General features: G+C 69.1%; 6 protein-coding genes across 8 annotated transcripts; 2 read left to right on the forward strand and 4 right to left on the reverse strand.

Moving 5' to 3' along the window:
* Positions 1–4,522: 4,522 nt before the first annotated feature.
* Positions 4,523–8,426, forward strand: PRRT3 (proline rich transmembrane protein 3). 2 transcript variants are annotated; one of them, XM_086619229.1, is made up of 5 exons: positions 4,523–4,563; positions 4,608–4,714; positions 4,799–5,992; positions 6,078–6,218; positions 6,679–8,426. In XM_086619229.1, exons 2-5 carry the CDS (start codon positions 4,645–4,647, stop codon positions 8,424–8,426), a joined length of 3,153 nt encoding a protein of 1,050 aa, XP_086475355.1. In that variant the 5' UTR covers positions 4,523–4,563; positions 4,608–4,644. The 2 variants fall into 2 exon arrangements, with proteins under 2 accessions (XP_086475355.1, XP_086475354.1); XM_086619228.1 differs by lacking the exons at positions 4,523–4,563; positions 4,608–4,714 and having other exon boundaries at positions 4,858–5,992.
* Positions 8,427–9,000: 574 nt separating this feature from the next.
* On the reverse strand, positions 9,001–12,058 carry CRELD1 (CRELD disulfide isomerase 1). Its single transcript, XM_086619259.1, has 10 exons — positions 11,861–12,058; positions 11,296–11,378; positions 11,097–11,207; positions 10,933–11,024; positions 10,643–10,819; positions 10,419–10,514; positions 10,227–10,310; positions 9,999–10,094; positions 9,772–9,915; positions 9,001–9,665 (listed from the first exon to the last, which is right to left on the reverse strand). Exons 1-10 carry the CDS (start codon positions 12,056–12,058, stop codon positions 9,445–9,447), a joined length of 1,302 nt encoding a protein of 433 aa, XP_086475385.1. The 3' UTR covers positions 9,001–9,444.
* A 1,254-nt stretch (positions 12,059–13,312) lies between these two features.
* On the reverse strand, positions 13,313–17,557 carry IL17RC (interleukin 17 receptor C). Of its 2 annotated transcripts, none has more exons than XM_086619142.1 (17): positions 17,465–17,557; positions 17,367–17,388; positions 16,923–17,287; positions 16,641–16,752; positions 16,527–16,571; positions 16,215–16,354; positions 15,958–16,017; positions 15,746–15,800; positions 15,452–15,636; positions 15,322–15,372; positions 15,204–15,249; positions 14,985–15,088; positions 14,829–14,897; positions 14,691–14,748; positions 14,450–14,545; positions 14,331–14,369; positions 13,313–13,875 (listed from the first exon to the last, which is right to left on the reverse strand). In XM_086619142.1, exons 1-17 carry the CDS (start codon positions 17,555–17,557, stop codon positions 13,313–13,315), a joined length of 2,103 nt encoding a protein of 700 aa, XP_086475268.1. The 2 variants fall into 2 exon arrangements, with proteins under 2 accessions (XP_086475268.1, XP_086475267.1); XM_086619141.1 differs by having other exon boundaries at positions 14,976–15,088.
* Positions 17,558–18,492: 935 nt separating this feature from the next.
* IL17RE (interleukin 17 receptor E) lies at positions 18,493–22,254 on the reverse strand. The gene is made up of 16 exons (XM_086619162.1): positions 22,162–22,254; positions 22,064–22,079; positions 21,606–21,761; positions 21,406–21,512; positions 21,206–21,329; positions 20,993–21,132; positions 20,848–20,916; positions 20,670–20,736; positions 20,397–20,584; positions 20,180–20,227; positions 20,030–20,075; positions 19,766–19,914; positions 19,627–19,695; positions 19,492–19,543; positions 19,312–19,413; positions 18,493–19,097 (listed from the first exon to the last, which is right to left on the reverse strand). The coding sequence occupies exons 1-16, from the start codon at positions 22,252–22,254 to the stop codon at positions 18,493–18,495; spliced, it is 2,031 nt and encodes a 676-aa protein (XP_086475288.1).
* Positions 22,255–22,598: 344 nt separating this feature from the next.
* On the reverse strand, positions 22,599–23,287 carry JAGN1 (jagunal vesicle mediated transporter 1). The gene is made up of 2 exons (XM_086619143.1): positions 23,199–23,287; positions 22,599–23,100 (listed from the first exon to the last, which is right to left on the reverse strand). Exons 1-2 carry the CDS (start codon positions 23,285–23,287, stop codon positions 22,638–22,640), a joined length of 552 nt encoding a protein of 183 aa, XP_086475269.1. The 3' UTR covers positions 22,599–22,637.
* Positions 23,288–23,755: 468 nt separating this feature from the next.
* RPUSD3 (RNA pseudouridine synthase D3) lies at positions 23,756–25,645 on the forward strand. The gene is made up of 9 exons (XM_086619200.1): positions 23,756–23,820; positions 24,254–24,321; positions 24,401–24,445; positions 24,537–24,633; positions 24,715–24,822; positions 24,891–24,975; positions 25,049–25,175; positions 25,248–25,387; positions 25,466–25,645. Exons 1-9 carry the CDS (start codon positions 23,756–23,758, stop codon positions 25,643–25,645), a joined length of 915 nt encoding a protein of 304 aa, XP_086475326.1.
* Positions 25,646–26,027: the final 382 nt, after the last annotated feature.

Below are 26,027 nucleotides of genomic sequence, written 5' to 3' on the forward strand. Positions count from 1 at the left end.
CGAGGCTCACGCCTGGGTGTTTGAAAGCCCTGTTGCCCACCGTCATTTGTTGTAAGGGACGACATGGGATCCGAGCGGAAGCCCTCCCACAGCTTGGGCAGCCAAGGGATCGGTGTTACTTCACGTCCCCGCTCCCAGCAGAGATGTCATGGGCGCCCATTACCGTCGTATTTCCGCAGCAGAGAAGCACCTGCGGAGTCTGCTGAGGCAGGGCGGAGCGTGCTGGTGGAGCACAGATGCGCAGCTCAATTAGATTTAGTGCTGAGATCTACCGAAACTTTTCAACTAGGTAGATGCAACAACGTCTCTGTGGCCAGAGGCTTTACCCCGTTTCTCACTCGTAGTCTCCATGTTGGTTTGTATGTCTAACAGTTCCGCTTTTTGGGCCCCTAGGCAGTAGCACTGTTGTTCTGGTTGATTTCGATAAGGTTCAGGTTTGTCCCAGTTGTTTGTGAGCTTTGGACAGGGACAAGTTTAGCTGAATCCCAGTGTCTCAGATTTATTGACTATTGCATCTCTTCTCCTTTTAGGCTGAAATTTCTTGGTTTCAGGAAATTCAGGAAATTACTTAGTTTCTATGTTATTTGTATCTCTTAACTAATCAAGCAATTCTCTAACATACACCTTTCAAGGGCAGTCATTCTCAAACTGAAGTCAACAAATGTGATGTTCAAATTCAGCAGACGATGCAACTGATAGAGAATTCTCACCTTTAGAAACCTGCGCCTCTCTAGTGAGGAGCCACTCCAAAACTTTCAAGTCAGAAAGGACCAGCCAGCTCACCTAATCTGGTGCGTGCAGTCGCGAGATCGCTGAGCAGCCCCAGTTCCTGCAGAGCAACTCTTGCTGGGGTACCCAGCTCTGACTATCAGCAGCTTCCACTGCTTCCGATATTTGTAGCAGCACGTTTGATTTTTGATCTGAATCCAGCTGGTCCAGCTTTGTTGTCCCGAGAGGGAAGACTGGGTTCCCTTTTTCCTGGCTTCAGTAAACTCCTTGTGTCTTCATAAAAGTCCGGTGTGTTTGTATTGGTTTTTCGGGAAAGGCAAGATCCTGTTTCAGCGGGTGAGCAGGCGGCTGCTCTCTAGCTGCGTAACTCCTGTGGATCGTGGAACTGAGAGGATTTGTTTTTTCAGCTCCTCTCTGATGTTTAAAGAAGGAAACCTCCGCCCTTCCAGTTTAACATTGGTTCCGTGATGTTAATCAGCAGGAGAAGGTGGTGTGGGGACCCCCCCAGAGCGTGGGACCCCTGCCCGGGTCAGCGGAGGAGCTGGGCGACGCCTGCCGGCAGCAGCAGCTGTTCATTCCACGTTGCTCTCCGGCACCCACCTCCCCAGCATCCCCAGTACGGCCTTTGCTGGCCCAAACCTGCTCCTTGGGACTCACGACCCCCCCGCATTGTGGGGTCGGTGCGGGTGGGAGTGGGGCCCTGCCCAGCCCGGGCCCCCACGCTCACCCCGGCTGCTCTGCAGCGAGCTCGGCAGCGCATGGCTGAGCTTGGAGGGACCTCTGGAGGTGTCTGCCGCAATCCCTGTGCTGAGCCAGAGCAGGCCCCGGCTTACCGGCACCCCAAGGATGGAGCGCCCGTGCCATGGGGTACAATGCAGGGCTGCCCTGGGGAACCCCTGCAGGCCCCAGCTCATGCACACAATGACACACAGCGGGTTCATGAACAAAATCCCCGGAGAAAGGAGGTGTAACGGCAGCCAGTGGTGCTCCCCCCTGCACTGGCCACCTCCCTGGGGGAGCAGGGGGAAATCCTGGGGTGCCACCCTGGCCCCCACAGTCCGGCCCTGTGCCTGGCCCCACTCAGGGTCTCCTCCGTGGTTTTCACTGCCAGCGAGAATATTTGTCCCAATATGGTTGTGACGATGGCAACTCCTCTCCCAGTCTGGCCAGACAAACATGGAAGTGTGTTTGGCATCTCCAGACAGCAGCCACCACAGTCCTGCAGGATGCAGCAGCCTTCCACAGGCACCAGAGCAGGTCCTGTCTCCCAGTTGGTGCTCCCAGTGTGCAAGGCCACCGAGCTCACCAGCTCCGGTTCCCTGCCGGAGCCAGCCATGCCACGAGGGGCCCTGCTCCTGTGGTTTCTCCCAGCCTTTGCTGCTGTGGGGCTGCCGGCACCTGTGTTTGTGCAGTTTCATCCCACCCTTCATAGAAGGTCCCCAGGGAAGATGTCGGAGGTACTCGGAAGATGCCGGAGATACTTCTCCCAGTTGCACGGCCAAGAGAGACTGCGGAGGGCACAGGGCAGCACTCTAAAAAACACAATGGTCACAAAACACAAAGCTGGGCTCCAGGCCGACTGCGGCTCCTAATCGAGGCAGTTTTCTCCTAAACTGGGGTTTCATCTGCTTCCTTGGGGGAGAGCCCAGGAGAAGAGGAGGGCATGTGGCCAAAAGCAGGGAATGCCAGTGAAACCCAGTGGCCATGGGCACGGGGGTGTGAGAACACAGGTCGCATCCTCTGCCTGGCGTCCCCAGCTGCATGGGCAGGCAGCCGCCGCGGTGGCAGGGAGCAGGACGCTCATCTTTTCATCTGCCGGTGAGTCACTTGGCAGAGGAGGAAACCGCTGACAGCACTGGGAACGCGGAGGTGGCTGCTGCACCCGTGCCTCGTGCTCGAGGCACCTCGATGACTGCAGTGTACGGGATGGTGCACGGGGCACAGCCCCTCCTCATGGCCCCACCGCACGCTCAGCACCATGGCTGCCCTGTCCGCAGAATGAGTCCAGCTGTGCTGGTGCCCAGTGCTGGCAGTGCCCGGCATGGTGCAGGCTTGCTGGCCACCCCCCGGGGCTCTGCCACTGCCCGGCTCTCCCCCTGTGCGGCCTCCCCGGCGTTAATCCCCGGATTAGCTGCTTGCCCTGCCTGCTTTGGTGGAGGCTGGAGCACCAGCATTGCCCAAATTCCCTGGCCGGCCCCTGTGCTCAGCTGGTTGCCACAACCTCCCGGCCTCACAGCCCATGCCCAGCCTGGCAGCATGGAGGGGTGGACCGAGGCCCAGAAATGCCCCACGCGCCCACAGTGACGCCAGCCCGGGCACAATGCCCAGGGACAGAGAGGTGGCAGGGAGTGGGAGGGGGACACTGTCTGCTACTGCCCGCATGGCACAGCATTGCCATGGGATCTGAGGTGCCACATGTCCCCGTTGGCCTGCGCAAGAGGAGGGCAATGGCGGTGACGGGGGTTTGCCAAGACTGCGGTGGCTCAGGTGCAGCCTAGGGTAGCCAGGGCGCAGGCAGGGAGCCGGTCTGTGCCACCGTGCGGAGCAGAGCCCTGAGCCGGTGCGACTTTGTGGCGCTGCGGCCGTGCCAATGCCAGCCCAAGCCTTGTCAGGGCTGGCAGCTCCCCAGTGGGACAATTAGCCGATTAGCTAATTACCTGTGCCTTGGCAGGGCCCCATAGCCCAGTGGCTGCCAGGCTGCATCATGCCCCGTGCAGGGTGGCCCGGAGGCGTGGGGCAGGAGTGGGGCAGGAGGGTGCCAGAGCCACTCAAGACCTTCCAGGGGACCCTGTCGGGGGGTGCCCGCAGCGCCCCCACCCGCACCATGGTTTCGGCAACAGCCGCGCATGACGGGCTGCCTGCTCCGGGAGGCACCTGCCCGCGCTGCTCGCCCTGCCCCCAGGCAGCACCTCCTCCGCTGCCCCGCTGCCTCCTGCCCCCCGGGGACTCGCCCTGGTGCCCCACGAGGCCACGCCCCGGGAGAGGCGCCCCACGGGGGGACCTTGCCCCGGGGGAGCCCACCCCAGCTGAGCCCCACGGGGCCGCGCCCCACGGCACCCGCCCGCCCCTGTGCCCGGCCCCGCGGGTCCCGGCCCCGCACGGCGGCCCCAGCCGTGCCCGGGCGCCCCGCGCCCCCCTCCCTTCTCGGTGCCGGGCGGGTTCCCGCGCGGGTGCCCGCGGCTCGGGGCGGCGCGTGACCGGCTGCCGCCGCCGCCGCCCGCTCCACCGCAGAGCCCGGCCCGCCCGCACCGGCACCGGCACCGGCACCGGCACCGGCACCGGCAGGTCAGCGGGGGGGCTGCGGCCGGCTCCGGCATCGGGGCCTCCCGGGCTGCGGCGGGCGGCGGGAGGGGGCTGGCCGCACCGCGGCCCGGGCACCGAGCACCGAACCCCGAGCCCCGAGCAGCGCGGTCGGCCGGGCGCGCTCCAGGCGGGATTCGCGGGATGCGGCGGCCGCACCGGCCCCGCTCTGGTCCCGCACCGGCCGCGGCCCGGCCCCGCAGCGCATCCCCGCCGCTCCCGCACCGCGGGGCCGCCGCCGCCGCCACAGTCGGGCGCTCCCGGCCCCGTTCACGGCCCGGCGGGGATGAGCCGCGTGTGCGGCGGCGGCGGGGCGCGCCGAGTCCGGGCATCCCGCCGGGATGCAGCCGGGGACGCGCCAAGGTGAACGGTGCGCGCCGGAGCGGGGCCGCCGGCAGCAGGGACACCGGGGAGGGGACACCAGGGAGGGGACACCGGAGACGGGGACACTGGGGAGGGAACACTGGAGATGCTGAGGGAAGGGACCACTGAGCACCAAGGACCATCAGCACCGGGGACACCGGGATGGGGACCCTCAGCACTGGGGCATCAGGGACAGTGACACCGGGATGGGGACTGCCAGCACTGGGGACACTGGGAAAGGGAAGACCGGGAATGGGACCATGGCAGGGGGGACACTGGAGACGGCTGGGAATAGGACCCCAGGCCAGCCCGAGCAGGGCCAGTCCAGCCGCTGCTCCCTCCCCGGGCAGTGGGCTGCCGTGAGCATAGCAGCCCCACGGCCGGTGGCGTGAGCCCCCCTGGGCAGCCGCTCCTGGTCCCGGCTCACGGAGCCCTTGTCCCCGCAGGGCTGGCTGGGTGCTCACCATGGCTGCAGCACGGCTCGTCACCTGGGGCCTGCTCCTGGCCACCGGGGTCCCCGCCGGGGCCCGGGAGACACAGCCGGTGGGGCTGTCCCCAGGTGGGACCCTGCAGTGGGGCAGGGACCCCCTGCATGGCCCCGCCTGGGGACAGCAATGGCCGGGCCCATCTCCTACCTGGGAGGCGTCGGAGGAGCCGAGCGGTGCCGGGGCCTCCAGGAGCAAGAGCTGGAAAGGCGGCATCCCTGTGCGCTGGGCCCCACTGCTGCAGGCAGGGGATGCCACCGGGGCATCCGTGGAGACAGACACCACCATGGCAGGAGCTGGCACCAGGGCCTGGCAGGACAGCAGTGCAGCCCTGGCCACGGCGGAGGAGCCACTCATCGCCTGGCGAGGACACGAAGGCCAGAACAGCTCCCAGGGTGGGACCTGGCTGCCCCATGGCTCTGCACTGGCGACGCCGGGCCCCACAGTGCCCACAGACACAGGGCCAGGCTCTCCAGGGCCACCCTGGGCAAGGCAGGAACTGTCCCCAGCCGAGCAGAGTGCCACTAGGAAAACCAGCAGCCCCAGCCCTCGGCCCACTGTGTCCACCATCGCCCTGACCCCCACGCCAGCAGCAGGGACGGGGACAGGGACAGCAGATGCCCATGCAAAGGGACAGCCAGTGGCAGGGGGACCCACGGTGGCGCCAGGCATCCCTCGGGGTGCACAGCTTGCTCCGTCCAGCAGCCAGCCAGTCCCACTGGGCACTGTCCCTGTCCCCCACCCCACAGCCACAGGGACAGCCCAGGGTCCCCACACCAGCCCCAGCTCCTTGCAGCCAGTGGGCAGATGGGGGGACCTGGAGGGGCCCCCCAGCTCCTCCCCAGCTCTGTCCAGCTCTGCCCCATGGCTGCCTCCCACAGCCCCGTCCTGGGGGCTGGCTGAGCCCTGGACCCGGGTGCTACCAGCCCACCAGCGCAGCACCCGGAGGGCCCCGCTCAGCCGCACCACTACCAGCCCCAAGGATGCAGCCCCTCACACGGACCCCAGGCCAACGGGGCAGCCAGGACCCCCACCCACCCCAGGGGCTGCCCTTGGCACTGGCACTGTGCCCCCACCCACCTCCAGCACAGCCCCCTCCAGCACCCCCAGCACAGGTAGGAACCAGTGCAGTGCAGGGGACTCCTTGGCAGGGACCGAGCACCCATGGGTGCCAGCGCCTGGCTCTGCCCTCTTTCACAGGGTTGCTGCCTGAGGAGGATGTTGGCTCTCCGCAGCGGGTCCGGGGCGCCGTGGGCCCCATGAGATCCCCGAACACCACTGAGGCCACTCCACGGCCATCAGTGCATCCCGCCACAGGGACGCCCGGGACCAGGCACTCAGGTGATGCGAGGCCACAGCTGAGCCCATCCAGTCAGTCCCCAGTGGGGATGCTGTGGGAGCCCATCCCTGGGGCATCTAGGCTAGCGGTGGGGGATGGCAGCTATCTTGGGATGCCCAGCAGGACGCGATGACACCTTCAATCAGGATTGTGCCCGGCGACAGCCTTAATCTACTCCTAAGATTAACACTAAGTGCCCAGTGGGTGGGATCTTCCCCTGGGCGGGTTAGGTACGTGCCCAGGTCCATGCCACCCCCTGCACCATGGGTCCTGCCAGAGACCCTTGGGAGGTGCCGGTGGGCTCAGCCCTGGCTGATGCAGGGCGTCTCCACTCTGGGGTGCCAGGGTGCCATGGCTGATGCATCCCAGCCATGGGGCGCAGGTGGGGCCAGGTGTCACTGAGCCGCGTGTGTCGGGTCTACCCCACTCCCCATTGACCGTCCCCCTCCTTCCTGCCCACAGACACCCCAGGGATGCAGCCCTCCGTCCATGGCACCGCAGCCCCCTCGGCCACGTGGCGGCAGGCAAGGGTGACACCGCAGTCCACGTCCCGGCATCCATCCACGCCGCAGCCGCAGCCCAGCCACCCTTCCCCGGCACCAGGTGCCAACGGGACGGGGCTGCGGTGGGCCGAGCTGCGGCACCAGCTGGGCTTCGCATGGGAGGCCCACATCTACGGGTTAGCCGCCATCTTCCTGCTGCTGGCGCTGGGCTGCCTGGCTGGGCTGGCAGGCGTGGCCGCCCTGCGCCCCCCGCACCTGCCCCATGTTTTAGGGGCCCATGGGCTGCTGCTGGTCGCCTGCCTGCTGCGGGCTACCTTCCTGCTGCTGGACCCCTACGGGGCGCGGGGCCGCCTGCCCCCCCGGGCCCTGCTGCTGCTCAGCACGGCCCCCTTCCCGCTGCTGCTCAGCGCCTTCGCCCTCCTGCTCCAGCGGCTCCAGCGCCTGGCCCAACTCCAGCTGCTGCCGGCCCGGCTCCGGGGGCTGCCGGTGCTGGGGGCTGCCGCCACCCTGCAGAGCGTGGTGCTGGGGGTCGCTGACCTGCTCCCTCCCCAGCTGGGCACGGCTGCCGGGCTGGGGCTGCAAGTGCTGGGCTGTGGGGCCGGGGTCCTGCTGCTGCTGGGGGGGCTCTGGGGGTGCCGGAGGGTGCTGAGGGCACCCCGGGAGGGGCCGGGGGGTGGTGGGCCGCGGCGGGGGGCCTGGGCGCTGCTGGCGGCGGCAGTAGCGGGGCTGCCAGTCTGTGGGCTGCAGCTCTACAGTGCCCTGTGGCTGCGGGGCGTCCTGGTGCCCCCTGGGCACTTCTCCCAGCCCGGCTGGGTGGCACAGATCTGGCTGCGGGTCATCGAGCTGGGCATGGTGATGGCACTGCTGGCAGCCGCCGCTGAGCCACTGTGCCACCGCCGGAGCCCTGCCAGCCACTCCTGCTGGGCCAAGGCACTGCGGTACTTCTGTGCAAGCCGCAAAGCCGAGGCGCCCGAGTACCCCAACAACTGCTACGACTGGGCTGGCAGTGGCACCACAGGCACCAATGGCACCAGCCTGGAGCGGGCACCCACCAGCGACATCTCCAAGAGCCTCATCCGCAACCCGGCAGAGCAGCTGCCCCTGCGGGCGCTCAAGGACAGCAACGAGGCCTGGGCGGCCGCCGCTGGCATAGCAGGGCTCAGCCCCAAGTGCCCGAACATGCTGGCTGCCCGCTCCTGTGCTGCCTTCGAGCAGGGCTCGTCCCCCTCGCTGGGGGAGCTGGCCTTCCGCCCACCATCCCCCATCGACCTGCGTCGCAGCATCGACCAGGCGCTCTGCCGCCGGCACCTTCTGCACGACAGCCTCTTTGGCCGGTCCCGCCGTGGCTCCGGCACCTCGCTGCACGCTTCCCCGGCCCGCCCTGAGACCCCCGGCTTGGGGCACATGGTGCGGTGCAGCTCGCTGACGGAGCTGCCCGGCCCTCGGCAGCCCCTCGGCACTGTCACCATCACCATCACCGCCTCGGCCAGCTCACTGGAGAGCAGCTCGCTGAAGATCAGCTGGAATCCCTGGCGCCACGGGCTGTCCTCACCCGACAGCCTGCCCCTGGACGAGGCGCCCAGCCGGGCTCCCCTCCTGGTGCCCGCCGTGCCCCCAGCCTGGGAGCACGAGGGGCCTCACGGCTTCCCGGCCCTTGGCAAGACGTCGGACACCCGCAGCCTCTCCAGTGACACCATCGAGCTCTGAGCTGGGGAGACATGGGGATGGGCAGGGAGTAGGGGGGTGCAGGGACAGGCCCGGGGAGGGGGCGAGCCCAGCGTGGGGGTCCAGGGGCCCGATCCTGTGCCCCTGCGGGGCTAGGCAGCAGCGGGGAGCTGGGCTGGGCCAGCTCCATTTGTGCCAAACCAGAGAAATAAAAAGTTTATGTCAGGAGGAGGCGGCCCCGATGGCATGTGGAGGCTGTGGTGGGGAGCAGCACCCCCGACCCCCCCACCCCAAGCAGCCGGGCTGGGTGTGCAGAGCTTTATTTCCTGAGATATGGACACACGGACAGATGGGCACACCCCGATGGACAAACCACGGACAAATGCAACAGCCACACTCATGCATCTGGCAGGGCCCCCCCACCAGCACGCCACCCTGCGAGCAGTGAGGGGCTCCCCCGACCCCCTGCCCCACGGTAGCCCCTGGCCCCCCCAGCCTAGGAGGGGCAAGATGGGCTCTGCCCAGGGACGTGGGGAGGAGGGGGGGGGGGACCTCTCCCAGCCCCATGGGTCAGGGCAGAGGGGGGACCCAGCCCCCTGCTGCCCCACAGGGAACAGTCTCATGGGGGGGACACAAAGTCTACAGGGTCGGCAGCCCCCAGCCCAGGGGATGCTCACTGGGCAGCATCACCGCCTCAGCACCCGGCACTGCCAGAGCACCCCCTGACCTGCTCCCAAGTTCTCCTGCCTGCCACGGTGCCAGGTGTCCCCTCCAGAGCATAAAGGGCTGGGGCAGCATGCTGTGCCCCCCTCCACAGTGCTGTACTGCTCAGCACCACCATGCCGGCTGGAAGGGGCTGTGTGGGAGCCCCCGGGGACCAGGCCCCTCCAGCTCATTCTGCGGGGGGGAGGTGAGACCCTATGCTAACAGGGCTGGGGGATGCATGCAGGGCACAGCACCGTGCACAGGATCTGGCCTCGGCAGCCAGCCCCTGCTGGGGGGGGCAGCCCCACTCCTCAGGCTGAGCCTGACTCTCAGCTCGAGCCCAGCAGCCCCAGAATTATCTGCCCTTCATGAAGCCATCGAGGACGCGGTCACTACGGTCAGAGAGCCAGTAGCCAGCCATGGCGGCCACGGCACCGATGAAGATGGCAGTGAAGACCATGTCACCCTTGGCAGCCAGCGTGGCGAGGGCACAGATCATCACGCCAAAGAACATCTGCTGTAGCACCACCACCTCGTCCTCCGTCACGTCGTCAAAGAAGCCTTTCTCTGGGGCGTCTGCAAAAACGGCGCTCATGGAGGGTACGGTTGGGTGGGCAGAAGCCCCTGCTGCCCCCCACGCCCCCTGCCCACAGCCCGTCCCCCCCACCATGTCAGGCCATACCAGGGGGTTTGTCCTCCACACAGTGCCCGTCCTGCCGGACGTGGCCGCGGGCGCAGACACAGCGGTAGCTGCCCTCTGTGTTCTCGCACACCTCCTGTGCCCCTGTGCACACTGGCTCCTCGGTGCTGGCACACTCGTCCACGTCTGTGGGGGAAGGCAGAGCTCGGGCAGGGCTCAGGCAGCAGTGAGGGGACAGAGCTGCCCCCCAGCCCATGGGACACACTCACCCAGGCACTTGGCCCCATCCCGCCAGTAGCCCTTGTTGCATTTTTTGCAGCGAGCTGATCCAGCGCCCATGCAGCCAATGCAGGCCGTGGAGCAGTCTGCCATGGGGAGAGGAGCCAGGGTTGATGCCAGAATCCCCTCCCAGCCCAGCCAGCAGCAGCCCATGCTGGGGCATGGCCTGGAGCAGGGGGGAGCCACCCACACAGAAGCCCCCCCCACCTCCACCTGACCTCGGCACTCGTAGGAGCCCTCAGTGTTGACGCAGAACTGGTTGGCTCGGCAGTGTGCCATCTCCGTGCCGCATTCGTCGATGTCTGGGGGAAGAGTGGGGGGCATAGCCCTGCTGAACCCTGGCTCCTGGGACGCAGCCTCCCACGGCCCCGAGCTCGCCTGCTGCCCGTCCACCCTGCTGTAGCCCTCACCAATGCAGCGGTGCTCATGCAGCATCCAGCCCCTCTTGCAGCGAAGGCAACTGGAGTCCTCTGGCCCCGTGCAGCGCCCGCACGCCCAGTAACACTCTGTGGGTAGGAAAGAGTGGGCATGGGCGCAGGCAGGGCGGAAGCTGCGGGGACCCGGTGCCAGGGCAGCACCAGGGGAAACCTCTGGCCACGCAGCGCCCTCCCCATCGAGCCAGACCCCTACCTACCAGCACATACCAGGTGGCTCTTGTTCCGCGAGGCCTCGTAGTAGCCATCACCGCACTCAGCGCAGAAGGGGCCACCATAGCCCGGGCTGCAGACGCACAGGCCAGTGCCTTGGCGTGTGCCGTTGCCGTCGCATCGCCCGTTGCCACTGCAGGGCTGCTGAGGCCCGCCGGCGCAGGCTGCACGGGGAGAGACCGGCCAGCTGGCAGCCAGGGCACAGGGTGGTGTGCTTGGGGCTGCCCTCTAACCTGGGCAGCACCAGCAGCACCCCAGTCGTGCCACAACTACTCACGCTGGCAGTCGGGGCCGTAGGTGCCGGGTGGGCAGCAGAGCGCCAGTCTGTCCACACACAGCCATCGGAAGAAGTTGGGGTGCTGCTGCCGCCTGGGGCAGGGAGAACACGGTGCTCAGCCCCCGCCATCCCTCTGCCCCCCACATCCCCATCCCTAGACTCACTCGTGGAACCACCACTGCTCCACGTGCTCCTCGCTCTGCTCCAGCAGCTGGTGGCAGGTGAAGTCCGAGGGGGCGCAGACGCCTTCCAGCACCTCCAGCAGACGGGTCTCGCTGCAGGGCCAGGGGGGTCAGAGAAGGGACATCTCTCCCAGGAGCTGCTGGGTCCCCCCAGACCACCCCCCGGCTAGGGGCCACCCACCTGTGCTGGTACTTGGCCAGCTTCTCCTCCTCCCAGGCCGTGTTGCCCCCGCCGAAACCCTCGTGCTCCGTCCTCTCCAGGCCCTGGTCACACGGGGTGGGTGGGCAGCACAAGCGTGGGACCCCTCGATAACCTCTCTCTCCGTAAGGTGATCCCCTTGGCCAGCCACCCTCCTCCCCCCAGGGACCTGCCGCCCCCTCCTCTCCCCAGATCCCAGCCGCTGTGTCCCCCTGGGATCCCCTCCATTCCCTAGGGATGCTGTGGGGAGAGCCTCCCATCTCATCCATGTCCCCCCAGGCCTCCTCCCAGCCCCGGGACCCTGTCACCTCCTCGCCCCCCCGCCCCCGGCCCGTGCTCCCCCGGTCCCACCCACGACCCCTTTGTCCCCGCCGCCTGTCGCCCCCAGGCTGCGTCACCCTGCGCCAGGCCACCCCCCCGCCCCGCGGGCCGTGTCCCCCACGCCAGTCACGCGTGGGCCCCCCACGCTACGCACCCCCGCGTCCCCGGCTCCCCCCGCAGCAGGAGCTGTGTCTCCCCACCGCCCCCCGCTCCCCCCGCCCCGCACCCTGCTGAAGCTGTCGGCCAGACCGCGGCAGGCTCGGCAGGGCTCGGCCCCGTCCCGGTCCGGGTCCGGGTGGGCGCAGGCGGCCAGCAGCAGCCCCCCGAGGAGGGCGGCCCCCAGCAGGGCCCCCCCCAGCCCGGCCCCCCCCCGCCGCGCCGGTAGCGGCAGCAGCGCAGCCACCAGTCGCCGCCGCGGCCCCATCCTCCGCCCCGCCCCGCCCCGCCCCGCCCCGCCCGCACCACGTGAGCCGCACCCGCTTACTCAGCGCCCGCCGGCCCCGCCAATGGCCGAGCTGCCGCCGCCGCCGGCCCCCCGCTCCCAGCCAACCCGAGCCGCCCGCCGGGCCCCGCCTCCCCGAGCCTTAAAGGGGCCGCAGCCAACGGCACCCGGCGCAGGGAGCTCGGATGGGCCGTGGCAGGTGACCCGGCGCGGAGCGGGAGCGGCTCCCCGGAACGCACCGGCCCCGCTCCCGCCTGGCCTGGGCGAGCCCCTCACCTCTGGACCTGACTGGGCTGCTCCCCATCACCCCCCCCGCCCCGCCCCAGTCAAACCAGTTCAGGTCACCTTCCCCCTCCAGCTGAATTAAGGAATGGAGTTTATTATGCTTGCTTGACGTAACTAGACCACCTGTTGGCATAAGGAGGAGTTAGCAAAACTGAAGTTCTTGTTTTCTGAAAATATGGCTCACCACGAACAGGGTCCCCCATCTGCCGGGGCACAGGGTGCGATTGGTACCCAGACAGGTGTTTCAGGCACGTGTGCCCCGCTGCCCAGGAAACCATGAAATTAGCTCCAACTGCTGTAACTGCTCGCTTATTGGAGATTAGCCACGGAATGTATGGAATGTTGGGTAAAAATACCACAGAAGCGAAGGGAAATGTTATCCTGGCGGAGGCACGTTCTGTAGGGTGTAGACCCTGCGCTCTCCCCGCTAGCAAGAAGAAAGGTGCTTTGGCTCACAGTCTGTCCATGAATCGATTCCTCTGAATCACAGCCAAACTGGGCCAGTTCCCCCCCTCAAACCTCCCTGAGCTGGCCCAGTTCCTCCCTCATACCCCTCTGAACTGGTCCAGTTCACTCTCATCTCCTCCAAACTGGCCCAGTTCCCCCTCATACCCCTGAATTGATCCAGTTCCCCCTCATAGCACCCTGAACTGGCCCAGTTCCTCCTCATACCCTCTGAACTGGCCCAGTTTCCCCCTCATCCTCCATGAGCTGGTCCAGTTCCTCCCACTCTATGTCCCGAATTGGTCCAGTTCCCCATCTACGCTCCAACCAAACCAGCCCAGTTCCCTTTCATCCCTCCAACCAGCCCAGACCCACCTTCTGGCCTCAAACCCCCCTCCTTTACCTTCCCATCGCCCCTCACCAACCCATCCCAGTCCCCCCCCGACCCAATCTCCCACACAGACCACAGAGGACGGACACATGGATGGCAAAGCCACTGTCATCGCTTTATTCCCCCACCGCCCGCCGTAGACCCTCGGCCACCACCGCCACGTATGGTTCCGGCCACCGGCCCCGCTGCCGACCTGGTCCCGCCAGCGCCCGCAGGAAACCCGCCATCTCACTGGGCAGCGCAAAGGCAGGGGCTGCCTGCAGCGCCGGCGGCACTACTGGCACCAAGGCCTCTAGCCGTGCCACCACGTAGCGCCTGCTGCCTGCCGCCATAGCTGGCACGGCGCAGGACAGAGCTGCTGCAAACACCTCACAGGGTTCTACAGTGGGGACATCACTGACCCCCGGCACGCCCCCAGCCCCGGCATCCCACCGGTGCGCGGCAGCCACAGCTGCCGGGGAGAGGAGGAGGACAACAGTGTCACCGTCACGCAGTGCCCGCCGGTGCTGGGCATGCAGCCAGGGCAGTGGCCCCCATGCCGCTACCCCAGTGCCACCTCCCGGTGCCACCGCCACTGCCAGTCCCAGCGGGTGCAGGGCTGCTGTCAAGGCGCACGCTGCCCGCTCTGCCGCCGGCTCCGCCGCGTGTACCAGCAGTGCCCGTCGGCCTTGCAATGGGCCTGGGGGGTACCATCAGTACCTGAAGCCCCCTTGGGCACCCCATACCCACCCTATGGGGGAGCTATGGTGGGAGGCAGGCTGGGACCACCCCCCATAGAGGACATATGTCCTGCTCAGTCCCCTGATCCCTATTCTAAGGGACAGCCATGGTGGGAAGTGGGCTGAGACCAACACCCATAGTGGACCCATCCCCTGCTCAGTCCCCCAAGCCCCTCACCCACCCTAAAGGACGGTCATGGTGGGAGGCAGGCTGGGAGGGACCCCCTCGACACAGTTCCCACCCTCTCCTCTGTTCCCCCTACACCATTACCCACCCTATGGGGGACCCACAGTGGGAAACACACTGGGACAATCCTTGATGGGGCCCCCTGCCCTGCTCTGACCCTGACCCCTGTGGGAAAGGCATGGACATCCTTGCCCTCCCCTCCAGACTCCAGGCTTGCCCCAGACTCACCCTCAGAGCCGTAGTCACCCCTCAGGGACTTCAGCCAGCCTGCAAGGAGGAGAGGCGGTGAGGTGGGGTCCTGGGGGGGGTCCCAGGCTGGGCACAGCCCCCAGGTGGGCACTGCTCACCTTTCACGTACTCCTTCTTCAGGAGGAGCAGAAGCAGGACGCAGGCGGCCCCCAGCAGCACCCCCATCCATGCCAGCGCCCAGCGGGCATGCAGGTCTGCGGGCAGGGGTCAGTGTCCACTGAGGGCCCCCGACACCCACCAAGGGTCCCCAGCACCTGACCGGTGGCTCCACAAGGGTCGGAGCCCTCCCTCAGCCCCACGCCTGCTCCCCTCTCCCCCGGCACAGCTGGGGACACTCACACTTGTGCATGGGACAGGCCCAGAGCATGATCCCGGTGCTGTTCTCAGGGTGCCAGATCTGCAGAGACAGGATGGGGACAGGGACACGTCACACGCTGCCTGGTCCTTGCCTGTTGCCCACCAGCTGCCCGCACTGACCTGCCTGCACTGCCCCACTGCCACATCCCGCCGCAGCTCCTGCTCCAGCAGCCCGGGGTGCCTGGCTCCCTAAAACAGTGGCAGGAGGTGAGCTGGCCGTGCTGCCGGTGCCACTGCCACGGGCACACAGGCATCCCTGTCTCTTACCATGCTGGCAAAGCTGGCGAGAGGGGTGCAGGTGCCCCGTTCCAGGGCACACAGCGAGGCATTTCCCCCGTGCTCCAGCAGCAGGATGTCCTCAGGGTGGCCGGGCAGCACTCCTGGGCATGTGCCAGGGGGTTGAGAGGGCGGCAAGGGGAGGCTGGGCGGGGGAGGGTCTCACCCCCCAGCCAGATCCTCGAGGTGCCCCTGCCCTTCCAGCCCAGCAGTACTCACGGTCCCGCAGGCACTGGGTCAGCCGGACCTGCCCTCCACTCCACACCTGCCCCAGAGAGCACGTTAGCAGTGCCTGGGGCTGCCCATGGGGCAGCCGTGGGGCAGAGGGGTGTCCTACCTGTACACAGAGGTTGGGGTGTGGCCGCAGTGCCCCAAACTCCTGGGGTCCCTGCAGGTGGAAGAGATGCTCCGTCAGTGCCACCCCCATCCCTCCTTGCGCCCCTGGCACCCCACGGAGCCCCACTCACCTGCCCCACAGCAGGCTGCCGCAGGCCGGGCAGAGGTTGGCAGGGTCCAGCAGGTACCAGCTGCCAGCAGGGCACCAGCTCAGCTGGGAGGTCGCAGGGGGCTGAGAGGGACCAGGTCAGCACCTGCTCCCTGGCATCCAGGGTCAATCGGCTGCGTGCCCACAGCCGCTCCCAGGCCTCAGCATCTGCAGCGGAACCAGGAGAGGGGTCTCACCCTGTGTGGTGTCCCCTCGGGTCCCCCTGTGCCCTGGTCCCCCCGTGCCTCAGCCCACCCCAGCCTCATGGTGCAGGTACCGTGGGAGAAGGGGCACAGGGTGGCCCGCGGCGGGTCCTGAGTCTCTGGCCACACCTGGAGAGGGAAAAGAGAAAAGAACGAAAGGATTTGGGGTGCTCACGCTGTGAACATGACCCAGCTGGCCCCCTCAGGATGCTGGAGGGGACCATGGGTTGTCCCTCTGCTTTGGTGGCAGCTCTGCCACCCCCGCGGTGCATGGCCGGGCACCCACCTGCAGGCAGAGGCAGGGCAGTATCTCGCCAGCCGACAGGCTGTAGTTCATGGGGCCGCTCTACCGCCAGGAACCAGAGGTGGCAAATCACCCCCAAGCATGGTCACCCCAGCCCCCACCTTCAGTAGGGGACCCACTCCCGGGGGACTCTCTCCCAGCACCCTGCCTGTAACACAGACATGGCTTCCCGGGGGGTGGGGGGGCAGCAGCCGGAGCCCGGCCAAGGTGGGAGGGTCAGGGAAGAGGTTCATACTCACCGCAGTCACCGCGCGCCCTAAGCCATCGGCACCATGGCTCTGATTGTGGTAGAGCCGCAGGGTGTAGCTGTGCCCCACCGCGGCCCCCTGCACCTCCACGACTACCTCCTTTGGCCCCGGGGAGACCTGCAGCCTGGGCACTGCACCGGAGGTGTCTCAGGGCACCTGGCACCTGGCACCGCCTGCCTGGCACCATGGCACAGGGCACAGCACCCCAGGGGTCACCCTCTCCCCCAGCAGCCGCTGCCCAGAGGACATGCACCAAGGTGAGGGAGTCCCGGCGCTGCTGTGGCTTGGGATGTCAGCACCTACCTTGGCACTGGGGGACGGCAGCCTGTGCCGCGGGCCACGAGCAGTCTGCGGGGACAGGGGGTCAGCAGGCAGGAGGGACAGGGGCCGCCGCAGCAGGGCACTCCGGGGGCTCACCTGGTACTTGCTGCCGCTGGCTCAGCCTCCTGCGGCCGACTGAGTTAGTATACGCCATGACATGGAGCTCGGAGCCCAGCGGTGCCTCGAAGCACTGGAAGGTCACCCAGCCCTGGGCAGGAAAACCACCACCGCGCTGCGGCAAGGCACCGGCACCACCAGCACCCACCTCCCTGGGGCAGGGAGATGCACCAGTGCCAGCACACACATCCCCACACACCATGCTGCTCAGGGAGTGCCGGTGCCAGGGACACCCATCCCCAGCGCCCTGCACCTACATACCAGGGGTCGGCCGGGCAGCACGGGGGCCAGGGGTGCCCGGACCTCCACGACCACGCAGCGGGAGGAGGCGAACGCGTGCCCAGAAAGCAGCAGCAGCCCGGTGATGTTGGGCTGGGACAAGGCAGCCCCATCCACTGGTGACCACCGTCCCCCCTCACTGCCATCCTCAGCCCCGGGGATGCCTGACGGCACCGGGCGCTGGGGCTCGCCGGTGCCAGGCAGCAGGGCCAGGCGTAGGCGCACCTCCAGGCAGGGCGAGCAGGCCGCGGGCCCGGCGCAGCGCAGCGCTGGCTCCAGACGCAGCCGAGCCAGGCCCAGCCCATGGCCGGGCCCCAGCGGCTCTGTCCCGCACAGCACGTCGGTGCCTGGGGGGAGACGGAGGGCGAGCGTGGGCGTGGGGTCCCACGGCCCGGGTGGGCTGGGGGCCGTGGCGGTGGCACTTACCCAGGAGGCGGCAGGCGAGGCCCTGGGGGGAGGCGGGGGTGAGGCCGGTGGCGGTGCCAGGGTGCCCGGTGGCCCGTGTGCCGGTGACACCGACCCACCTGGGAGCAGGTCAGGGTGTCGCGGGGGGCCCCGTGCCCACCCGCTGCCCCCGCCACCAGCAGTAGCAGCAGCAGCTGCCCCGGCGCTCTCATGGCGGGGCCGGGGCCGTGGGGCGCCCCGGCCCCACGCCGTCCACTCCCGACGGCCCCGCTCCCGGCTCCACGAGCCTCACCGCCGCCGCCCGCTCCCGCTTCCTGCTCCGATCCCGGACACCCGGGTCCTAGCGCGGCGCTGGCGACCGCCCCGGGGTGGGGCCTCCCCGCTCCCGCACCGACCCACGGACGGGCTCCGCGCCCCGGTGCCGCCGGGACGGCTCGGGGCCCCACGGGGACCAGGGCGGCCCCACGGCTCGGGCACGGCGCTTGCCCCTTCCCCACGGCGTGGGCACGGTGCCCAGGCTGGCCCCAGGGAGCCGGCAGCAGCTGCGGGACGTGGAGCGGCGGCCGGGCCCCGCTGGGCTGCGTCCCGCTTGTCCCCCGTGAGGCAGGGGGAGCACCGGGCGGCTGCCACCCGCCGCGAGCCCCGGCACACCAGACGGACGGCGGGGCAGGGTGGATCGACGGCTTTATTGCTCCCACGGCAGACGCGGTCCTGCTGACAGCGCGGAGCACGGCCCGGCTGTGCTCGGACTCCCGGGCAGGGCACGGAGCCCCCTCTCCGCCACCGCCCGGCTTCTTCCAGCGCCGCCTCGGCCCCTCGCCCGGCCGTAGCGTCCCAAGGAGCCTCCGCGGCGTCCCGGCTCTCCTCCGGAGCAGGTCCCTGTGTGGAAATAAAGCTGCCCCTGCCCGGGCAGCACCTCTGCTCCCGGCCCCAGGGGCCCGGCCAGACGCTCGTCCTGCCACCCGCGGCACGTCCCCTGGCCAGGGCCAGCCCTGCTCGAGTCCCGATGGCACACACAGCCTCTGCCCCGGGCACCCTACGGGCACCCCTCCTGCCGCCACGGCAGGCACCCTCAGCCTACCCCCGCACCGACATTATGAGGTCCCTGCCCTCACCACAGGGCTGCACCAGCCCTGCAGCGATGCCCTCAGGTGCCGGCAGCCACTCCGGGGGGCTGGGGTGGGGGACCACCCTCCCTGGCCCCCACCTCTAGCAGTCGGTGCAGGAGTCCCTCTGCCCTGTCCCAGCAGCGGCGGGAGGCTGGGGGGCTGCCCCGCAGGGCACCCAGCAGCCCGGGCAGCTGCCGGGGAAGGCGGTAGGTGGGCAGGGGCCGGAGGGGCCGGGGGACATCGTGGGGGCTGCAGAGCCGGCTGAAGTAGGCCAGCACCCAGCCCCCGCCACAGCCCGCTGCCCCCAGCTCGCCATGCAGGCAGGCCATGGCAGCCCCGAAGATGTCGTGGGCATCCCCAGGGACGCGGTCAGCTGCCCCAACTCGCCACCGGCGGAAGAGCCGGGTGCTGCCCCGGCTCCAGAGGAGGAGGACGGTGCCACGCTGGCGGCCCACACAGCCCCGCTGGGCATAGAGCCATGGCAGGGCCCCCGTCCGCCCCACGTTGCCTGCTTCCCACAGGTCCAGGTGCACGTCACAGCCCAGCCCCGCACGCAGCCGCTCGGCCAGGGCGCACACCAGCCCCAGGTGCTCCTCCGAGTCCGGTGAGTACAGCAGCAGCACAGGGCGCCCACCTGGGGCACCTGCGGGACGGAGGAGACAGCGGTGACAGCCCTGCCCTGAGCCCCCCTGGCATCCCCTGGGGACACCCCAGCATTCCCCAAGGGCATCCAAGCACCCGCCATACTGCCCCAGGACCCTCTGCAGCACAGGGAGCCGGCACTCCCTGGCACCCCAGCCCCATGGCCACTGTGGCCACTTTCCCCCCATCTTGCCCGTCCCCGGGATGCCCCTCACCATCGGCCAGCTTCCAGATGCTGCGGCAGTTGAGGAGCAGCACGATCACCACCAGCGCCAGTGCCAGCACCAGCCCCAGCAGCCCAAAGTGCCTGCGGGAGACTGGGAGAGGGGTGGTGAGGGAGGGGGTGCCTTTCCCCCCTCCCCGCCTGCCATGGCCTCCCTGGGACCCCCACTCACCATTGGGACAGAGCAGCTGCTTCCGAGCAAAGTGCACGTCCGAGCGCCACACCTGGGGAAGGGGCTGGGTGAGGGGGAGCCAAGTTGGGGTATCCCTGCCCTGTGGTGCAGGTGCTGGCACACGGGTCACCTTACCAGCACACAGCTGCCCAGGACCTGCACTGGCAGCAGCAGAGCCAGCTCCCGCGGGGCAGAGCCCTCCGGCTGCAAAGCACAAGGGCAAGGTCAGCGCAGGTCGGTTCCCTCATGTCACCCCCAGCCCCGCGCCACTCACCCGTGTGACAGTGTAGAGAGGGGCCTCGGGCTCACAGTGCCCGCCCCGGTGCTGGCACAGGGCTGCGCTGAAGGCCGCAGGGATGCTGGAGGTAAGGTGCAGGTGCAGCTGCAGCCCTCGAACGCTCACTGAGACATTCCAGGCGGTCTCTGCCATCCCCGGAGAGAGAGAGGGAGCTTGCGGCATGCCAGGGGATGAGGGGTGCGAGGGACGGCAGGACAGGGCTGTGCTCAGCCCAGGGGTGCCTGTGCCTGCAGGGCTCACCTGGCCGGTGGGGACACTCCACGTGACTGCTGTTCCTGTAGGAGAACTGGGGGGAGCAGGGATCAGCGGAGGGGCTGGGTGAGTTGCCATAGCCCTCAGCTGCACCCCAGCCCCTTCCCATGCGGTGCCCACCCACCCATGGGGGCTTACTCGGAAGCAGAGCTGGGGGTGCACGTCCACCTTGTCCAGTGTGTATGCCTGGAATGGGCAGAGAGCACGTCACCATCCCCGACCCACATAGCCCATGGGCACCCCAGTGCCCATGTGCCGCCCTCAAGTGACCCTGGGGTCCAGCAGGTGCTCCAGCCAAGGGCATGACCCACTCCAGGTGGGTGCCCCATGGCATCCTGAGATCAAGACCCTTCACCTGCTCCTCCTCTGTGGCTGTGGAGTTGGGGATGTCGTGACACGGTGCAGTCTCGGCTGCTGCCTCCCTCCAGCACAGGGTGGCCCTGGGGCGCAGGGGGCAGCTGGTGCTCAGCACCATCGCCATCTGATCCTTGTTACTGGTGCTGTAGTCGTGGAAGCGCACCGAGGACCACAGCTCGGGACCATCTGCAATGCACTGCGTCAGTGTGGGGGGGAACGGGATGGGCAGGGGGATCCCTGGGATCCAACTCCCCTCCCTGTGGGCACTCACAGGCAGCCAGCTGGTCACGGAAGGGGCAGCGCTTGCTGCGTGGGCTGTCATGGTGGGGGTAGGAGGCCTGGGGAGAAGAGCAGAGGGGTCAGGGCAGGATGTGCCCCTACTCTTCCCACCTGCCCTCACTGCGTGGGCAGGGACAGGGGGCCAGTGGCTGCAGGGGAGGGCAACGCACCTCGATGCACAGGCAGGGCACCAGAAACTCGTACGGCAGTGAGACATGGTGGCCCCCCAGCACCAGCACCTGTGGGCACGGAGGCAGCATCAGCTGGTGGGGAGCACTGCCCCCAGCCCGGGGTGGGGGTGGCAGGAGCCATTACCTGCCGGTGAAAGGGCCAGGGCAGCTCCTCGCACTCCAGGGCCAGCTGGTGGCACAGCCGCACCATCAGGGCAGGGCCCTCGGGCACCCACACCTCAATGGCTCGTGCCTCGGGGTCCCAGGTGTGTGTGAAGACAGGCCCTGCAGAGCAGGCAGGGGTCAGCCAGTGCTGGCGTCCCTCCGGGAGAGCTCCCAGGGTCCCTCCCAGCCTCACCGGGTGGCTCGGTGGCAACCAGGCAGCTGCGGCTGATGGTCAAGCCTCGGTCAGGGATGGTGCGGAGGGAGACAAGGACCTGCTGCCCGCTCTGCGCCGGGAAGCAGTCAAACTGCACCTGCCACTGCAGGGAGCAGGGGGGATTAGTGGGATGTGCCACCCTGGGGCCCAGCCCCATGGTGGGTGCACCCCGGACTCACCGGCGAGCTGCCTGGCACCCGGTGCCGCCGCCACACCTGCAGCCAGCCGGCTCGGTTGGAGCCCAGCTCCAGGAAGTTGAGCTGCAGCCCACGGACACTGGCAAGCCCTGCGACAAAGCAGCGTGGGGTGCTGACACGGGTGGGAGGACGAACCCCTCCACACACCTGGAGGTGCTCGGCCCCGCCGCCCCTGCCCGTACCTGCGGCGGGGAGGGCCAGGCGCACCCGCAGGCAGGGCTGGCAGGGCTGCGAGGGCGGGCACAGGCGGGCCCTGCTCAGTGCCAGGGCGGGCGGCTTCAGCGGGGGCCCGAGCCGGGCCGGGCGGCGGCAGCGGGGGCGGCTCAGCGTGCTGTCGGCTGGCGGGGGGAGAGTAGAGAGGGGGCGGCCGTGCGCCGGGGGTCCCGCCTACCGCCGGCACCGGGAGCCCCCTGTACCGGGAGCCCCGGGCAGAGGGGAGCCCGGGGAACCCCGTGCACCGGGAGTCCTGGGAAGGGAGAGCCCCGCGCACCGGAGCCCGGGAGCCCCTCCCGCCCTCCAGGACCCCGTAGCCGCGGGCGGGGGCCGCCATCCGCCTGCACCCTGCAGGACCCGGGAGCCCCGAGCAGGGGGAGCCCCGCGCTCGCAGCGCTGCCCCGATCCCGGCCTCGCCGCTACTCACCGGTGGCCCGGCACTCCTGCAAGCAAAGAGACGCGGGTGAGCCCGGCGCCGCCCGCCCCGCGCCTCCCCCCGCCCGGCCCCCACGGCCCGGCGCTCACGAAGTTGGCGGAGACCCGGAGGCGGGTGACAGCGGTCCCGGCGCCGAACAGCCACAGCAGCAGGGCGGCGGCGAGCAGCACCGGCAGCTCCATGGCCGAGACGCCGCCGCTCCCCGCCCCGCCCCGTCCCGGGCTGGCCACGCCGCATTCCTCCGCCGGCACGTGCGGCCCCGCCGTCCCCCCCCCCGCTGCCGGGCGGCGCTTCCTGCGGCGCAGACACGCGTGGGAGCGTGAAGGGCGCTTTATTTCCATAGAGCAACACGCAGACGAAGGGGCACCGCAGCCCAGGGACCCTCCAGCCATGCCAGCTCCGGGGTGCCCCCCCCCTCCTCCCCTCGCATGCGAGTACGGAGCCGTGGCACGGCTCAGACACGCACGTTGGTCCCCGGGACCTGTACCCACCGGAGCCGCGCCAGCGCCGCCCCACGGGGCCCGGCTGCAGAGCCCCAGCCCTCACGGAGCCCACCCACCCCCACTCATTTCTTCTTCTTCTCCTGTGTGCTGGTGAACCAGGAGTCCAGCAGCTTCTTGCTGTAGTAGAGCTGCCAGCCGTGCACCTGCGCAGCCACCACCACCACCAGGTACATGACAGAGACGGCTGAGAAGCCGAAAATGAAGCGGTAAGCTTTGCCGTGGCGGTAGAGCTGCTGCGCCATGGGGAACATCTCCATGGCCCCGTAGATGAGAGGCGCCACGGAGAAGAGGCCAGTACTGATCATGGAGAGCACCAGGTAGCTTATATTGTTGCGAGGGAAGGAGAGGAGGCCCAGGAGCGAGGGCAGGATGCTGAGCAGGTAGGGGTACTCCCACTGGTAGGGCATGGCCACCTGGTCGTGGGGGAGCAGCTTGAGGTGTCCCACGCACATCTGGGCCAGCAGCAGCAGCCAGATGCCCACGTGCGTGTAGATCAGCTTCTTGATCTCTGATTTGAGGGCCACGCTGGGGAGAGAGGGTGGCTGTCAGGGCCTGCTGGGGGGCCCTGGCACCCCCGGAGCCCCGGGGAGGCCGCCGGGCCCCCGCAGCAGCACGACACCTACCTCATCTGGTAGTGCGAGGCCACGCGCTCGCGGTGCTGGAAGTCACTGCCGTCGGTGCCGGCGGCACGGGGACCCCCGCGGGAGGCCATAGCACCGGCACGAGCTGCCTGGAGAAGCACGGCGTGAGGCGGGAGCGGGCCCCCCCTCACCGCGGCAGCCCCCCGCTCCCCCGGGGCAGCCCTGGCCCCTGCCCGCAGCCGCAGGCTCCAGCCCCCTGGGGACCCCCGCAGGCCTCCCTCCCGCAGAGACGGGCCGCCACGACAGCCCCGGGACCCCCTCCCCGTACCTGCCCTGCCCCTGCCCGACCCCCCAGGGCAGCCCCGGGACACTCGACAGGTGACACCCCCGAAGCCCCTACCTCGCCGGCCCGGCCCGACCCGGTCCGCCGCACCCCACCTGCCGGCAGGACGCTCGTGCCCGCACTTCCGCCTATCTATGGCCACGGCCGCCGGCGCTGAAAGCCTGGGCGGCCGCTCTGCCCGCCCGGAGGCTCGGCTCTATGGCCACGGCGGTGCGCACCCCCCTCGGCACCGCCCCCGCGCAGACGCAGTGCCGCCATGGCGGGCGGCGGGGCCGCCGCGCGCGTGCTGGCGCGCGCGGGACACGGGGCGCGCGCCGCGGGGTCAGCGGGACGCGGGTGCGCGCGTGGGGCGCGGGTAGGGGCTGGCGCGCGAGCATGCGGCGGGCGCGCGGGGTTGGCGCGGGGGCGCGCACTCGTGTGCATGGGGGGCTGCGGTGGTGGGGGCGCGCACGCGTGGGGGCGCGCACAGGGGGTGCCCGCGCGTGGGCGCAGAGAGGTTATGGAGTGGGCATGGGGACATGCGCGGGGCCGCACCCGCGCGGGCACAGAGGGGCCGCGGGAGCAGAGGTGCCCAGGTGTGGGGGGGCACGCGTGGGTGCACAGTGGCTGTGGGTGCAGGAGCGCGCGTGGGGGTGCGGCGCGGTGGGTGTGGGTCAGATTTGGGGGCACGCGTGGGGGGCTGTGGGGTCGTGCAGGCTGGGTGGCTGGGGCGGGGGGGCCCCCCGCACGCCCCTCACTCACTGCACCCCTGCAGGTGGGGGCGGCCGCTGGGCCCCGAGGAGACGCTGGGGCTGCTGGAGGCCTCCGTGGTGCACCGGGAAGGTACTGGAGGAGGGGCCGGGGATGCTAGGGGGGGTGGGCAGCCGCGAGGCCACAGCCTGACCAGGCATCCCCTTGGCAGGAGCCCTGCTGGCGCTGAGCAAGCCCCCTGGCCTGCCCGTCCTGGGTGAGTGTGGGACCGGGGTGGGGGGTCTGGCCTGGGGTGGGGGGTCCGGCGCAGCGGGCACCGCCAGCGGGCACTGACTCTCCTGCCCCAGCACGCCATGGGGAGCTGAGCCTTGCGATGCTGCTGCCAGCGCTGAGACGGCGCCTTGGCCTCCCCGCCGAGCTCCACGTGGTGAAGGCTCCCGCCAGGTACATTTGGGGGGGTGCTGGGGTTGGTGTCAGGGGGTGCCAGGCCCATCCCGTGGGGTTCAGAGCTGCCATGTCCTGCAGGGAGTGTTCTGGCCTTGTCCTCCTGTCTGGCTGCCACCACGCCACTGAGCAACTCCAGCAGTTCTTCACCAACACGCGCCGGAAAGGCCAGTACCCTGTCACGTACCGGTGAGTCCCTTATGCCCCGACCTGCCACCATGGGGGGCCTGTCCCCGCCTCACCCTCTGTCCCTGCAGTGCCATCACTGTGGGCATCCCAGCGGAGGCAGAGGGCGAGATCCGCACTGGGCTGTGCTGGCAGCAGCAGGGTGACACTGCCGTGGTAAGGGGGTGTGGGGTAGCTGGGGGTGCAGGGGGGTGCCCCAAGGCGGGGGCTGAGGGCTTTGCTGCCGCAGGTGGTGCCAGTGCCAGCCCCGGGGCGCCGCAGCCTGGCCAGGAAGGAGGTGAAGAGCACTCTGACACGCTACCGGGTGCTAGGTGCTGCGGGGGGCTGTGCCCTGCTGCAGCTCCAGCCCAAGACAGGTGAGTGGCCCCCCAACGCCCCCTTGTACCCCTTCCCGCTGGCACAGTCCCACCCTCCCTGTTCCTCCCCAGCCTTCCCGGAGCAGCTCCAGGTGCATCTGATGCTGCTGCTGTGCCCGGCCCTGGGTGACCACGAGCACTCGTCCCGTGTGGGCAGGGTGCTAGGGGTGCCATTCCTCCTGCCCCCTGAGGCCACCCCAACCCGCACACAGGTACAGCTGGGGTGGGAGGGGGGAATGGGGCTCAGCATGGCCCCCAGGGACCCTGCTGAGCTGCCCTCCCCATTGCAGGTGCTGGATGAGGAGCTGCTGTGCCGTCTGGGGCTCTCCCCGCAGCAGCTCCGCCGTCTCCCACTCCACCTCCACCTGCAGCAGCTGGTGCTGCCCCAGGGTCCGCTCTGTGCCCCCCTGCCCCCCCACTTCCTGCACACCTTGCAGCGCCTGGGGCTGCCCAGGCACCAGGAGCCCTAAAACCCATGGCAGGTCCCCCACCCCAACCCCTTCCCTCTCTGCCACGTCATTAAATCCCCAGCTGCTGTGGCTCAGTGCCTGTTTCTTTTCCAGGCACACAGGACACGTTGCCTCCATCCACATGGCATTGCTGGGGCCACCAGCCCCCCATCCCGAGCCGAGCTGGTGATGGCAGCCCTGCCACCACCCTTCTGCCTGACCTAGTTCCTAGCACCAGGGCACAGCGGTGTCACCAGTGCCATGGCTCTGTCTGGCAGACGTGACCGCAGGCAGACGGGAGTGGAGGCGGCTTTTCCTGCCCCTGCAGAGGAGCTGCCGTGGCGGCCCTGGTTCCTACCCGCAGCCCTGTCCTGGGTGCAGCCCCAGCTGTGCCCGCCCCCCC

This window comes from Tauraco erythrolophus, chromosome 12 (genome assembly GCF_009769465.1).
Source record: "Tauraco erythrolophus isolate bTauEry1 chromosome 12, bTauEry1.pri, whole genome shotgun sequence".
NCBI classification, from domain to species: Eukaryota; Metazoa; Chordata; class Aves; order Musophagiformes; family Musophagidae; genus Tauraco; species Tauraco erythrolophus.